Raw genomic sequence first — 13,874 nt, 5'->3', positions numbered from 1 at the left:
ATTTATTAGCCAAGTAAATATCAATCTTCACACAGATAAGCACTTTTTTTTTAACCTTTATTGAGGAATAACTGACTGTGATGATTTGATATATACATACATTGTAGAATGATAAACAAGATTAATACAATTAACACATCCATCACCTCACATAATTAACATAGTTAACTTATTTATTTTTTTTAAAGATAAGCACTTAAAAGAACACTTACCCCGCCTGGCAGGGTGGAGGATTCAACCTCTTTAAAAACATTTAAAGGATAAAACTTGGCATGAATTTGTTTTCTGATGTAATAACTCACTACAAAATATTAGGGTCACGGGAAGGATATGTTTACATAAAAACATAAACTTTGAAACTGAGAATATGTTTCAAACATAACCATTGAAATAAACAAAAAAATGCAAAATGTTTTTAAAATCACTTTTTTTTTAAAGAAAGACTTCAAGAAATGCTTTAGCTTCAAAACCTTTATTCTGACTATTCAAAATTGGAAAAAAAAAAAAGTTTAAAGTTGAATATATGACCATACCTCTCCTAGAGCTTCGTATCTTTTCTGGTTCCACCTGTGCAAGTCTTCCCGGTAGTTAAAAACAAATGGTTCCCCAGTTTTTATGTGTCTTAACTGCCCCTCTAGAAGATAAACAAATAGTATTGCTATGATTCAGAGTATATTTATAATAATATGAAAAATATAACAAATAATGTCTGATAAAAATGTAAAATAACTTTCTCAGAAGTTTCATTTTTTCTTTACATTTTCCTTCAAATATTAACATGATGCAAACATCTAACTACTATAAAAGAATGGTCCCAACTACTCAAATGCTGTGGCTTTTGACCTTCATTTCTCTAAAGCAAATTAACATTTGAGGGCCTATCATGTATAAGGATCTTGGCTAGCTACAGCCATGAACATGGCCTCAGTTCCTAAGCTTAGAGGTTAGCGGAGGAGTAAAAGCATAAATATCAAAAAGTTAAGCAGCTTTTCAGGAAGTTAAGCAAGAGTGAAGTAAGTCAACAATCCAAAAACTGCCACAGGCAACTCATGTAGACGATAAAGTCTAAAATGAGTTTGGAAAAATGGAAGATCCCTATAGGTTACAATAGGTTCAGAGGTTCCAGTGAGATTTCTCAACTAGGCCTTGAGGTATGGTTAAGATTTCAAATGAACATTGGAGAAAAGCAGTGAGCCAACACTGGTTTGGACTGTCAAGGCAGACACACTCACTTCAGAAATTTTACTGGTAATAACTTTGCTAATAATATTAAGGGAATAAGCAATCCAGAGGCACAGGCAAGGAAAAGCTGGAGAGGCATTTCTTCCCGGGTCCTTGCCTCTCACTGCCAGCACCCTCTGGTCCAGAGTAGGTGAGGTCTCTAAGTGAGGCAAAAAGGTTACCTCATACATTGGTGAGCATTTGGTTACAAAATACTTCAATTTTATGTGCCAGAGAGTGGTACTGCTTCTATGATATTCTTCAGAGAAATTTACTTCAAATATCCACAGATTATATGTTAGTTTACCATAAGCAATGCCAAACCAGTCATCCTGCTCAAAGTCTTCCATAGATAAAGACTCTGCTCATAGCAAACATTAGTCTGTATTCACAAAAAGATTACAATATCAGCATGTTCATAAGGAGAAAAGACCAGGCCACCTGTGTTCTTTCTGTCCCAGAAGTGTGCTGTTGGTAATCAGGAGAGAAGCAGACCATAGGCCAATTACTTTAACCTACTCTCCCCTGCCTCTACCCAGCAATTTAAACAAAAATGTGAAAAATGGACAGAACATCCAAATAACAGTGAATTATCCATTTCAACAGAAACAAAAAGAAGTACTGAGCCAAACTGCAGAACACTGGAGAACATGTTGGGATCAAAAAGCAGAAGGCTCAAACTACTGGATCTGGACTTTATGCTAAGAGCAGTGAAGCACAAGAAAGGGTTTAGAGCCCAAAGAGGGACATGACATGCAAAGTGGAACTTAGTATTTGATTTTTATTCAATGAGGGCATGCAGGAGTGGACAAAATGTTGAAAGGAAAATTATGGCACTAAAACTGAACCCTGGAAATATACTACTCCAAGTAAAACTACTTCACCATTTTTATGAATCAATTTCACCACACACAAAACTGCCTTTTTAAATATGCAAAATAAGGGCTAATCCTTATTTGTAAAGTTTTTAATACTCTCAACATGAGACACTGTGTTAGATCACTAGAACACTCTTTTTTGGATTCTTTAGGAAAATGGGACTGTCAAAATAACCACCTATTAGCACTAGTGTTAAAAGTGAAAAGAAGGTTAAGAGTCAAAGAAAGTGAGCAAGTTCTTATCCAGAAAAAACATCTGGATCACTTATGTTATATTTTCGTTTGCAAGTATGGCATTTCTCAAAGGTTTGGACAATCTCTCCATTGACTGTCAAAGGTCTGATTTAGGATACTTTAGCTTAGGGTCCCCTAAAATCTGCTGTAAAGTTTCACATGTATACCTAAAATGTGTGCTATTCTGGGAACTGTATCCATATATTTTATCAGATTTGTTATGGAGTCTAGGACCTCAAAGAGGCTATCACTTGCCTAAATGAATTAATAAATTGAAAGTATTTAGGATACTTCCTGGCATGTATTAAGAGTTCAATAAATATCAGGTATTATGGAAGACGATATTCAAACTCAAATGGTCTGCCTCAAGTCCAATTATTTTTTTTAGTGATATAAAAGTGTACTGCACCAGAGCAGAAGGAGTATAGGTGAGGGTAAAAGGGGAAAAGCCTTCAACTTCTTCATCAGCAAGGATATCTAAGCTGGGCCTTATACAATTACAACAATGAGAAACACAGGTGTATTTGAAAAGGCACAGTGATTTGAAAGAATAAGGTATCAATTTGATGCAGGTAAAAAAAAAAAAACTCTTCCCCTTTGTTACAAATTGTTTGACTTAGAATAAAATTTGTATCCAAATTCATCTTTTATCCAACTAACTACTTTAAAATCCTTTAGAAAAATTAGAAACTTCTTCAATCAGGTAATGAAAGTTCAATTTCAAAGCTTTCATAAAAGTTTTTGTCATCATAAAGTTGAAAAAGAAGTCCCCAAAGATACTAAGTTAGAATTGCCCTTTTAGAGGTTTAGTATTGAGACCCAGTTTCTTGTTTCCAAATACTCACCTCTTTGAAAAAATATTAACCATTAACCCAAATTCAAAGGTGAACTGTATCAAACTAAAAAAGATCCTTAAAAGTGACATTCCCTGCTTAGAATTCAAGTATTTCTGCCTCATACTGTTAGTCTATGTTAATGCAAGACAATGTCCAAGATACTTATAAAATGAATGGTAGGTGTGTTCAAGGATGCACACACATTTGAGGTATACATACATGAAAGGACACATGTGTATGCAAAGGTAAAGGTATGTACGTAAGTGTGAATGCAAGGTAAATACATGCAAGGGTGTACAAGTGTGTGAAAAGATGTGTGTATGTATCTGGTAAGACAGGGGAAGATAAAAGTTTACTGCTTCTGGAGCACCTGGCTAGCTCAGTTGGTAGAGCATGCAACTCTTGATCTCAGGGTCATGAATTCAAGCCCCATATTGGGTGTGGAGCCTACTTAAAAAAAAGTGTATTCTTTGTTTTTTTACTCACTTTAAAAAATATTCACAGAAGATGAAACATAGACTTTAGTGAAAACTGATGTCCTATATCCATAAAGCAAACATAGTTCTATGATTTACCCACAATACCAACATCCCATCCAATTCCTGTTCTGAAGGAATCTAGGAATCATTTTAAAGGAATAAAGACAATTTTAGTCTAAATGCTCATTTGGTTCTGTTAATTAAAATATAAAGAAATTTGAAAAAACAAAATATTACTACTTATACATATCTTGGCATTAAGATATCCTTTATTAAAAAGCATGAAAACTAACATCAGAAAAGAGATCAAAGTTTCTAATATCATCTGTTTAAAATCAATTAATCTTCTAGTACACAGAGACTGTCACTATAAATCCTGATACCTATAAGAAGGGATATCCACTACCACAATGATAACAAATCACCAATTTAGTTGATGTGGAGCAACAAATAGAAAGCTACAACTTAAACGCTACCAAGCCTGTAACAATAGTACTCTTCAAGTGTAACAGTATGTTATTAATTCAGGGAATCATAATTATTTGTTTCAGAAACATCCTTGTAACTTATAGTATGTTCTTCCAAACCTCAAGTGCATTTATTATTCAGAATTTAATTAATAAATTTAAAATAAACAGGGTGCCTGGGTGGCTCAGTGAGGTAAGCATCTGCCTTTGGCTTAGATCATGATCTGGGGATCCTGGGATCAATCGAGCTCTGTGTCGGGCTCTCTGCTCAGCAGGGAGTCGGCTTCTCTCTCCCTGTCTCTCTTTCTCTCATTCTTGCTCTCGCTCTCTCTCAAATAAATAAATAATCAATCTTTAAAAAAATAAAATAAATTTTAAATTAAGGATGGATTTTAAAAAAATCATGGAAAACTGAGTGTTATGCTTTAAAATATTATCACAGATGATAATTGCTAGCCATTTAACTTTAAATATGTGAAAAAGTAGCATCTTTCTATATAACTTAATTGGAGTTCTAATTGGATGCCAGAGAGTTGAAAGCTCAGGGTTGAAATACATTCAGTCAAATCAAATTCATGTCTGTTGGTTTAAGTGACTTGACAATTATGGGAAATTACAATTTGGTTCTTTTGCTTGAGTGAAGAATTTCACCGCGAAGGGAGAAGTCATTATTTCTTAAATGAAATACATAAAATATTCTAACTTGCAAATAAAAATAGCGAATAATATCTGTCCTATGATTCTATTAGCATAACTAAATCTTGTATGTAGCATACAACCACTTACTTTCATTAAAAGCATATTCAAATCCTTCCAGGGTATCAGGAAAATCAAGAGGTGGTTCATCTTTTTTCATTAGCTCATCCAAATCAATCCTAGATAATAAATCTAGAAAAGAATATGAAATGCGCTTACATTCATTTTCTTAACAAAGTTATATTTTAATAACAAAGTTAATAACAAAGATTATATTTCTGATTATTTTAAGTATTCTTTTGTTCTACCAGATTACTTTTTATGTGTTGCCTTATTGATAATTTTTTAAATTTTAAGTTCCCCAAGTGCTATATCATGACAATATCAAAAGTACTTTCAAAATCGTAATTTCCAAAACAATCACAATTTTAGATCTCATGTACCACTACAGTAAATTATTAACTTCTTCCTCTCAAAATATTCAGCTATTAATTTTTATCTTACTAACGTCCATCTATAGTTTAAAGTTTGGGGTCTTTTAAATGGTCACTAAATCTTATATAAAGATGAAACTACTATTTATGAATAAGGAAACTTACAAATTTAAATAGGGGTAATATAGCACATTATTCCATTTTTATAGGAAAAAGCACAATATTAAAATACAACATGCTAACTGGAGAAAATGTGGTTAACACAAAGCAGTTTTTATTCTTCACACCATTTGATTTCCATACAATAAAAAAAATTGTCAACAAAGTTTTTTAAATAAACATTTTATTTTGAAATCATTTTGGATTTACAGAAAAGTTGGAAGAAAGTACAGATAGTGTCTGTATGTCCTTTACCCAGTTTCGCCTATTGTTAACATCCTACATTACCAGGGTACATTTGTGAAAGTGAAGAAACCAACATCTGTATGTTCCTATTAACTAAGCCCAGAAATTATTCATCAGTTTTCCCATTAATGTCCATTTTCTATTCCAGGATTCCATCCAGGATACCACACTGCATGCAGCTGTCATGTCTGCCAATCTCCTCTGGTCTGTGACAGATTCCAGTCTTTGCCTCTTTTCCATGATCTTGACTCTTTTGAGGAATACTGCTTAGGTATTTTATAGAATGACCCTCAGTTTAGGTGTGTTTGATTTTTTTTTTTTTAATTTTGTGATTAGACTAGGGTTACAGGTTTTTAGAAAGATTACCACAGAGGTAAACTGCCCCTTTTATCACATCATATCAAGGGGAACGTGATATCCAAGGGACATCACTGGGGATGTTAATCTCCATCAGTTGGCTACAACAGTGTCTGCCAGACTTCTCAGCTATGAAGTTACTATTTTTCCCTTTCCATAATCTATTCATTCCTTGGAAGTGAGTAAGTCTAGCCCACATTCAAAGAGGAAGAGGTGGAATTACACTCTACCTTGTGGAGTAGAGAATATCTACATATATTATTTGTAATTCTTCTGTATGAAATTTTTGTCTCTCTTCCTCCATTTATACAGTTATTCAATCTTATTTATATCAGTATTGAATGACGGATATTTATTATATACTTTGGGTTACAATAAATATTACATCATTTATTTTGTTGCTCAAATTGTTTCAGCAATGGCCACAGTTGTAAGCTCCTCCAGCTGGCTCCTATAACTGTTTGACATGCTCTTATCTTTTTGTTTTTTAAATATTCCTTTATTTTGTGTTACCACAAGATGCTTGCTCTAGGCTTATCTTTTCCCTGCCCCAGCCTAGAATCAGTCTGTCAACAAGTATTTAATGATATCTTTTAGGCTCTTATTATAGGATGAGGCAAAAATTCTTACTATGTCATAAGAGAGTTCTATCAAAACTCAGAAAAACAAAAAGATAAACTTCAAATTTATTGTTCCAAAGAAAAGATTTTTTTTTAAAAGTTTAGGTTTCGAGATTTTGCATTCTAACTCAAGTTCCTGAAGAGAAACCAGCTTCTAGGATATGTAATAAAGCAAACTAGTCCCTTTTCCTACAAAAGAATTATCTCAGAAGAAACACTTTATTTCTATCTCTGACAGAGATATAACAAATCCATCTGTATGGAACATCAAAATATGCCAAAGAAAAAAGTAGTTTGTCTACCTCCAGTCTCTAGTCTCTTTTTGTAGGACAGAAAGATAAGCCATCAAAAAAATCATTTTTTAGTACTCTTCAAACTGCTATATCAAATAAACCTCGACTCACATAAAAATATAACATCTTCAAAATTCAAAAATAAAAAATGTTTACAAATTCTCTAGTAAAATGGAAATGTCACATAATATACATACCGGGCTAAAAAAGGGATATAGGCTGACAAATTTCTGATTCATTAGTGAATTTCTGAACACCATGTAATTCTTTGCAAAACAGAGTAAAATAGAAGATTTTTTAATAGCAAAAAGGGCTTGGAGTGGCTAGAAAATTCTTCTTTCTTTCCAATGAGTTGAGGCTCCTTCACTATAGTCATCTACAGTTCAAAACTTAGAAATCTTTTAATCAGACACACAGCAACCATCTAATATATAAGCAGATATATTATGTCTAACAGCCATTTTGCCTATCAGCTCAGATCATAAAATGCCACCTAACATCTACATACCAATTTAAAGTTTTCACATACTTTATCTCACTTGATCATGACAACCCTATAATATAGTAGCATGTATTATCACCTTCACTGTCTTTCAGATGAGAAAATGAGCTCAGAGAGGAAAAATGGCTTGTCCAAAATTATACCTTAATAGTACAGTGGGGTTAATGGAATAGATGTAGTTTCCAATATCTAACTCAATGCTCTTTCAAAATCACCATACTTACTCTATGTGCCATATCAACCCTAAAATATTCTGCCCCCTCTCTTCCTTACCTTATAAAGTTATAAATATAGAAATATGTTTTGCTCTGCTTGATATGTTCCTATGAATGACAAAATGAAAACTAAATAAATAGGCATTCTTCAAACTTCTCCTCTATTAACAAAGGAACCAGATATAGGTACTTTTTTATTTCATTAGCATTGAGAAGACATGTAGAAAGAAAATGTCAGAAATTATTTTTCCTGCTTTTTAAAAAGAAAGCAATACTATAAGCTGCATTTTACATAGACACTGGGTTCCAAAGGCAGTGGATTAGGCAAAAATCAAGTATAATAAAACATTTCCATTAAAAATACCTTCATTCACCTATAAAATACAGTATAACTGAATCCATATAACTTAAATATGCATCAGATGTAACACAAGTGTTTTTTCTAAAACATGCCTCTGGTGATTAAAGTGATTCAGCAACTAGAATTCTAAACTTCAACTAAGCATATGCAATAAATGGATAAAAATACCACTTGATACCCAGAAGAAATGAAAACAGAGACTTAAACAGATATCTGTACACTCATGTTGATGGCAGCATTATTCACAATAGCCAAGAAACAACCGAAGTGTCCAAAGACAGAGGAATGGGATGGTTAATTTTATGTGTCAACTTGACGGAGCCATGCCATACCTAGATATTTGGTTAAACCTTCCTCTGAGTGTGTCTGTGAAGGTGTTTCTGGATGAGATTTGACATTTGAATCTGGATGAGTATGTACATGACACTTTCAAACACTTTTGGAAAACTAACAACATAATGAAATTGGCTGGTTGCTCCTAAGGTCACTGGACAAGGAAGTGGAAAAAATGGACAAATTCAGGAATTCAAATACCGAGCTCAAGCACAGCATAAATGACCTCTAATTTTCTAAGTGTGCCCTGAAGGTAACCCTTATCTCTTGTAGCTGAAGGGCTGAGATTGTTAAAAATCAAACACAGAGTCTCATCCTGCAACTAGCTGAATTATAATGCAAGCAGAACTACCAGCCTCACAAGTGTCCATTGTTAAAGTGAGGACACTGACTGAGAAAGAACGGGGTCCTGCAAATTGGAATGGGGACATGTGGGAAAACCCTGATGCAGCTGGAGACAATGACTCTCTAAATTCTGATAATTCTTTGTCAATGAAGAAGCTTTCCCACCCTCAGTAGAAGTGGTCTCTCTACCTTAGTCTGGGAAAATTAACCTTTGTTGCCTAAGGAAACTGTAATGCCCTCCCCTGAGGCTGTTGCCAGGCAAGAAAGGTGATTCTCAGGGCGCCTGTGTGGCTCAGTGGGTTAAGCATCTGACTTCATTCAGCTCAGGTAATGATCTCAGGGTCCTGGGATCGAGCCCCACATCGAGCTCCCTGCTCAGCGGGTAGTCACTTGCTTCTCCCTCTGCCTCTTCCCCTCCCCCTCGCTCGTTCTTGCTCTCTCAAATAAAGAAAAAAAAAAGCTGATTCTTTTCAGGACCCACAGCCCAAAGCCCTCTTTGCATCTAGACTTTCAACTACACTCAAGTCACAGCAGGCCACTAAAGGTGAGGTATAAAGTGTGACTCATAAGGAGGTACACAACACCCAACACAACAAAAGAACTACCTGGTTTTTCTAATTTATAAAGACAGAAATCCAGAGAACACGTGTGGGAATAAATATTAAGGGTATGGAACAATGGATGGTCAGGGACCTGGAAGGAATGGAAAACTGGTGCCAAGGAAATTAATGCTCACTAAAAGGTGACTCAAAAGAGGAAGATATTAATAATCAAGTGGATAAGATGACTCCTTCTGTGGAGACCAGTCAGCCTCTCTCCCCAGCCACCCCTGTCATTCATTGCCCAATGGGCTCATGAACAAAGTGGCCACGGTGGCAGAGATGGATGTTATGCATGGTCTCGTCACTATGAACTTACACACACCAAAGCCAACCTGGCTACAGCCATTACTGATTGTCCAATCTGCCAGCAGCAAAGAACAACACTTAGTCTAAGCCAATATGGCATCATTCCCGAAAGTGATCAGTCAGCTACCTGGTCACAGTGGATTACATCAGACCACTTCCATCATGAAAGAAGCAACATTCTGGGGATGCCTGGGTGGCTCAGTGGGTTAAATGTCTACTTTCGGCTCAGGGTCCTGGGATTGAGTCCCACATCGGGCTCCCTGCTCATCAAGGAGCCTGCTTCTCCCTCTTCCTGCCGCTCCCCCTTATTGTGCTCTCTCTCTCTGACAAATAAATAAATAAAATCTTTAAAAAAAAAAAAAAGCAACATTTTGTTCTTACTGGAATAGACACTTTCTCTGACTACAGATTTGTCTTCCCCACATGTAATGCTTCTGCCATATCTACTATTTGTGGAGTTACAGAATGCCTTATCTACCATCATGGTATTCCACATAGCATTGCTTCTGATCAAGGAGCTCACTTCACAGCAAAAGACAGGCAGCAATGGTCCCATGCTCATGAAATTCATTGGTCTTACCATTTTCCCCACTATCCTGAAACAGCTAGTTTGAGAGAATGGTGAAATGGCCTTTTGAAGATTCATTACATTGCCAGCGAGGTGAGAGAACCTTGCTGGGCTGAGCAAGATTCTCCAGAAGGCTGTACATACTCAGAATCAGTGTCCAATGTCAGCTGTTTCCCCCTAGCCATAATTTACAGGTCTAAAAATAAAGGGGTAAAATGGGAGTGTCACCATTCACTATTACCCCTGGTGAACAAGGAGAGAATGTCCATTTTCTCACTATTCTTACTATGTTATAGTATTAGGAATCCTAGCAAGTACAAAAAAAGTAAGAAAGGAAATAAAAGGCATACTGTCCAATGTGCAAATGACATGATGGTTTACATAATCAAATATCAAGGAATCTACCCCCCAAATTCCTAGAACTATTAAATGACTCTAGGAAACTCGTAAGATATAATATCAACACATAAAACTTGATTATATCTCCATAAAATATCAGTAAACATGTGGCAACTGAAATTAAAAACACAACACTGTTTATAATCACTCTAAATAATTAAAACTTATGTATAAATCTAATAACAAATGTTTACAACTTACATGTTGAAAATTACAAAATGCTGATGAAGGACATCAAAGATCTAAATAAATGAGAGACCTACCATGTCATGGTTTGAAAGACGCAATAAAGATGTCAATTTTCCCCATATTCATCTATAGGTTTAAATATAATTCTTATCAAAATTTCAGTATATTTTTTGCAGATATAATTTTACTCTAAAATTTATATGGAAGAGCAAACAACCTAGAATAGCTAATAGTTAAACAATTTTGAAAAAGAATAAAATGGGAAGAATCACTCTACTCGAGTTTAAGATATACTAGCACAGTAATCAATTGAGTGTGATATTAAAGAAGAGACAGACACAGATCCATGGAGCAAAACAGAGAACCCAAAACAAGGCCACCCAAACACCCAAATATACCCAATTCATTTTTGACAAAGATGGAAGAAGTAATTCCATGGTGGAAAGATACTCTATTTCACAAATGGCGCTGGCGCAAATAGACATTAACAGGTCCCAAAAAACCAACCAACAAAACACACAACTTGACTTAGATCTCCTACCTTATATAAAAACTAACTCAAAATGTATCATTAATTTAAGTGTAAAATCTAAAATTATAAAACTTTTAGAAGAAAACACAGAAGAAAATCTTCACAAACCAGGGTTAGGCAAAGGATGCATAGACATGACACTAAAAGCATAGTCCATAAAAGATAAAACTAATAAGTAGATTTCTTTAAAGATAAGTTTAATTCAGTTTGACACTTTGTTCTAAATATACTTTGCTATGCACTGCCACTTTATTTTCTAGTATTTCCAGTTTAACTCCTTCATTAATTGTTATAAGCTCACATGTACCAGGCACTCTTATTCCTATAGTACCAATGAATTCCGAGAAGCTAAGTAGCTAGTTCACGGTAAGTACAAACACCTGAATTCGAATCCAGACAATTCCATCTTTAGACCCTATCCATACTCTTTTTACATAATTGTAGTAGCTTTAAAATCCAGAAGACCTATGTAAACTCTTATATATTGCTTGAGGAAGTGGAAATTGGAACGACTATTTGGAAAATGTAATTTTCACATTATCGAGTAAGGCTGAAGATGCACAAAATCTATTTAGGAAACCCAGTGAGTCTATTTAGAAAGAAACTCACACACATTCCTTGTCCTCTCTCCTAAATCAATCATTACTCTGAGAGTGCTAGTCATTTCCAGCAGCATACAAGCATACACTGAAACCTTCTAGAGGATTGTCCATAGCTGTCTCTAATTCCTCTTTTCCCATTTTATAAGGAAGCTCTTCAGTATAGCTTTCATTTCCACCAATTCGTGAAAACAGCTCTTTGTGATGATCACCAATGACCTCCACGTCATCAAATCTAAAAGTAATTTCTCAGTCCTTGTCTAACCTGAATCATTATCATAACTGAATGAATTACTCCCATTTTCTTCATTTGGTGTTCAGGATCTCTCTCTTGCTCTTGGTTCTTAGCCTATTTTACTAGAAATTCATTTTCAGCTTCTTTTGCTGGTTCCTCTTCATCTTCCTGACCCTAGAGCTGAGATGCCCCAGGGTTCAATCTTCAGATCTCTTTTCTGTCTATACTGACATCCCTGGTGATCTCAATTAGGACCTCTGGTCCTTTAAATATTACGTCCATGCTAATGATTCCTAGAACTTTTATCTCTAACCCAAATGCTCTCCCAAACTCCATACTGAACTTTTCTACCTTTCTGTTTAAGTGGCATCTCAGTTTAATATTTAATATGTCTAAAACCTAACTCTTGCTTTTCACTACCCATCACCACAACCTGCTTTCCCAGTTTTCTTAATACACAGCATCTAACTTAGAGCTTTTTAGGCCAAGAACCTTCAAATTTATCTTGATTTCTCCTCTAACATCCCATGTCTAATCCAACAGAAAATCATGTCATCTCTTCCTTCAAAACATAACCAGAATCTGTCATCATCCTCTTTGCTACCACCCTAATCCAATACATCATCGTCTCTCACATTTGTGAGGAGAAAGCAATGCTCTTAGCCATTTTCCATTTTTGAAGGTAAGGGCTAGTTACACCACCCCCTTGATAGAACATTGGCTCTAAAAGCAGGGACAAGATGAGGCAAATTGTAAGCTAAGAAACTGGCTGCTTTATCATATACATGGTTTAGGCTTTCATGAAAAGAGAGAAAAGGTAGTAGGAGAGATTCTTGAGGTATCTTCATCATCCAGCCTCATAAAGCAGGGTAGGATAGCAGTGAGGGATTCAGAAAAATGGCTGCAGTCAAGATGGGCTGGGACATTACCTACAAAGCATCATGAAGACCACAAAGACTCTACATTGAACAAGTAAAGAGACTCATTATCTGGCATAGTTGGCATCTCAATATTTAGAAAATCCGTTGAAGAGATCTTTCAGTTCAACAAAGCACACTTATTTTAGGAGTAAAATTCTTTTAGCCTGCAGACTTAAAAAAAAGTCTAGAACTCAAAATACCCAAAGAAAGTCTAGGGTAGATTCACTCTGAGGTGTTAACATGTTGAGCCTTTCAAAAAATATCCCTAATTTGGGCGCCTGGGTGGCTCAGTTGGTTAAGCGACTGCCTTCGGCTCAGGTCATGGTCCTGGAGTCCCGGGATCGAGTCCCACATCAGGCTCCCTGCTCAGCAGGGAGTCTGCTTCTCCCTCTGACCCTGCTCCCTCTCATGCTCTCTGTCTCTCGTTCTCTCTCTCTCAAATAAATAAATAAAAAATCTTTAGAAAAAAAAAATCCCTAATTAATGCCACAAAGATAGAATACTGGATTATTAGGCAGATCATTTTCCTAGCCTAGCATGACATTCTGATCAACAAACTATGATAAAGGCAATAGTCTTAACTCAAGAGACGTACAGTGTTAGTTTTACCATTAAATATATGATTTTGGATAAGAAAAGGCTTATGAATTCCTACAGTTATAAAATTACATGATTCTGTGATTTATTTACTGAGTACATACTACATCTCAGATACTGAAAGAGTTGTTATGAGGAATACAAAGAATTACAAATGGATTAAATACTCACATTCTTATTTTAGAATTGAAATGAATGGACGATCACCTAAATATTCCTGTGCCTTCATTAGGCACAATGAAAATACCCTG

At 35.3% G+C, this 13,874-nt stretch overlaps 1 protein-coding gene across 5 annotated transcripts in view; it reads right to left on the bottom strand.

The window, feature by feature from the left end:
* Positions 1–13,874, bottom strand: part of FAM172A (family with sequence similarity 172 member A) — a 410,254-nt gene that overhangs the window by 363,191 nt on the left and 33,189 nt on the right. For all 5 annotated transcript variants that reach the window (XM_032404002.1, XM_032404006.1, XM_032404005.1 and 2 more), the window contains 2 exons: positions 4,902–5,003; positions 534–634 (listed from right to left, as the gene is read on the bottom strand). In XM_032404002.1, the coding sequence (XP_032259893.1) occupies positions 534–634; positions 4,902–5,003 (203 nt within the window). The remainder of the gene's footprint in view (positions 1–533; positions 635–4,901; positions 5,004–13,874) is intronic.

This window comes from Phoca vitulina, unplaced genomic scaffold (genome assembly GCF_004348235.1).
Source record: "Phoca vitulina isolate PV1807 unplaced genomic scaffold, GSC_HSeal_1.0 scaffold6, whole genome shotgun sequence".
Taxonomy (NCBI): domain Eukaryota; kingdom Metazoa; phylum Chordata; class Mammalia; order Carnivora; family Phocidae; genus Phoca; species Phoca vitulina.
Note: the sequence above shows the minus strand (reverse complement) of the source record. Positions and strands in the feature narration are given on the sequence as shown.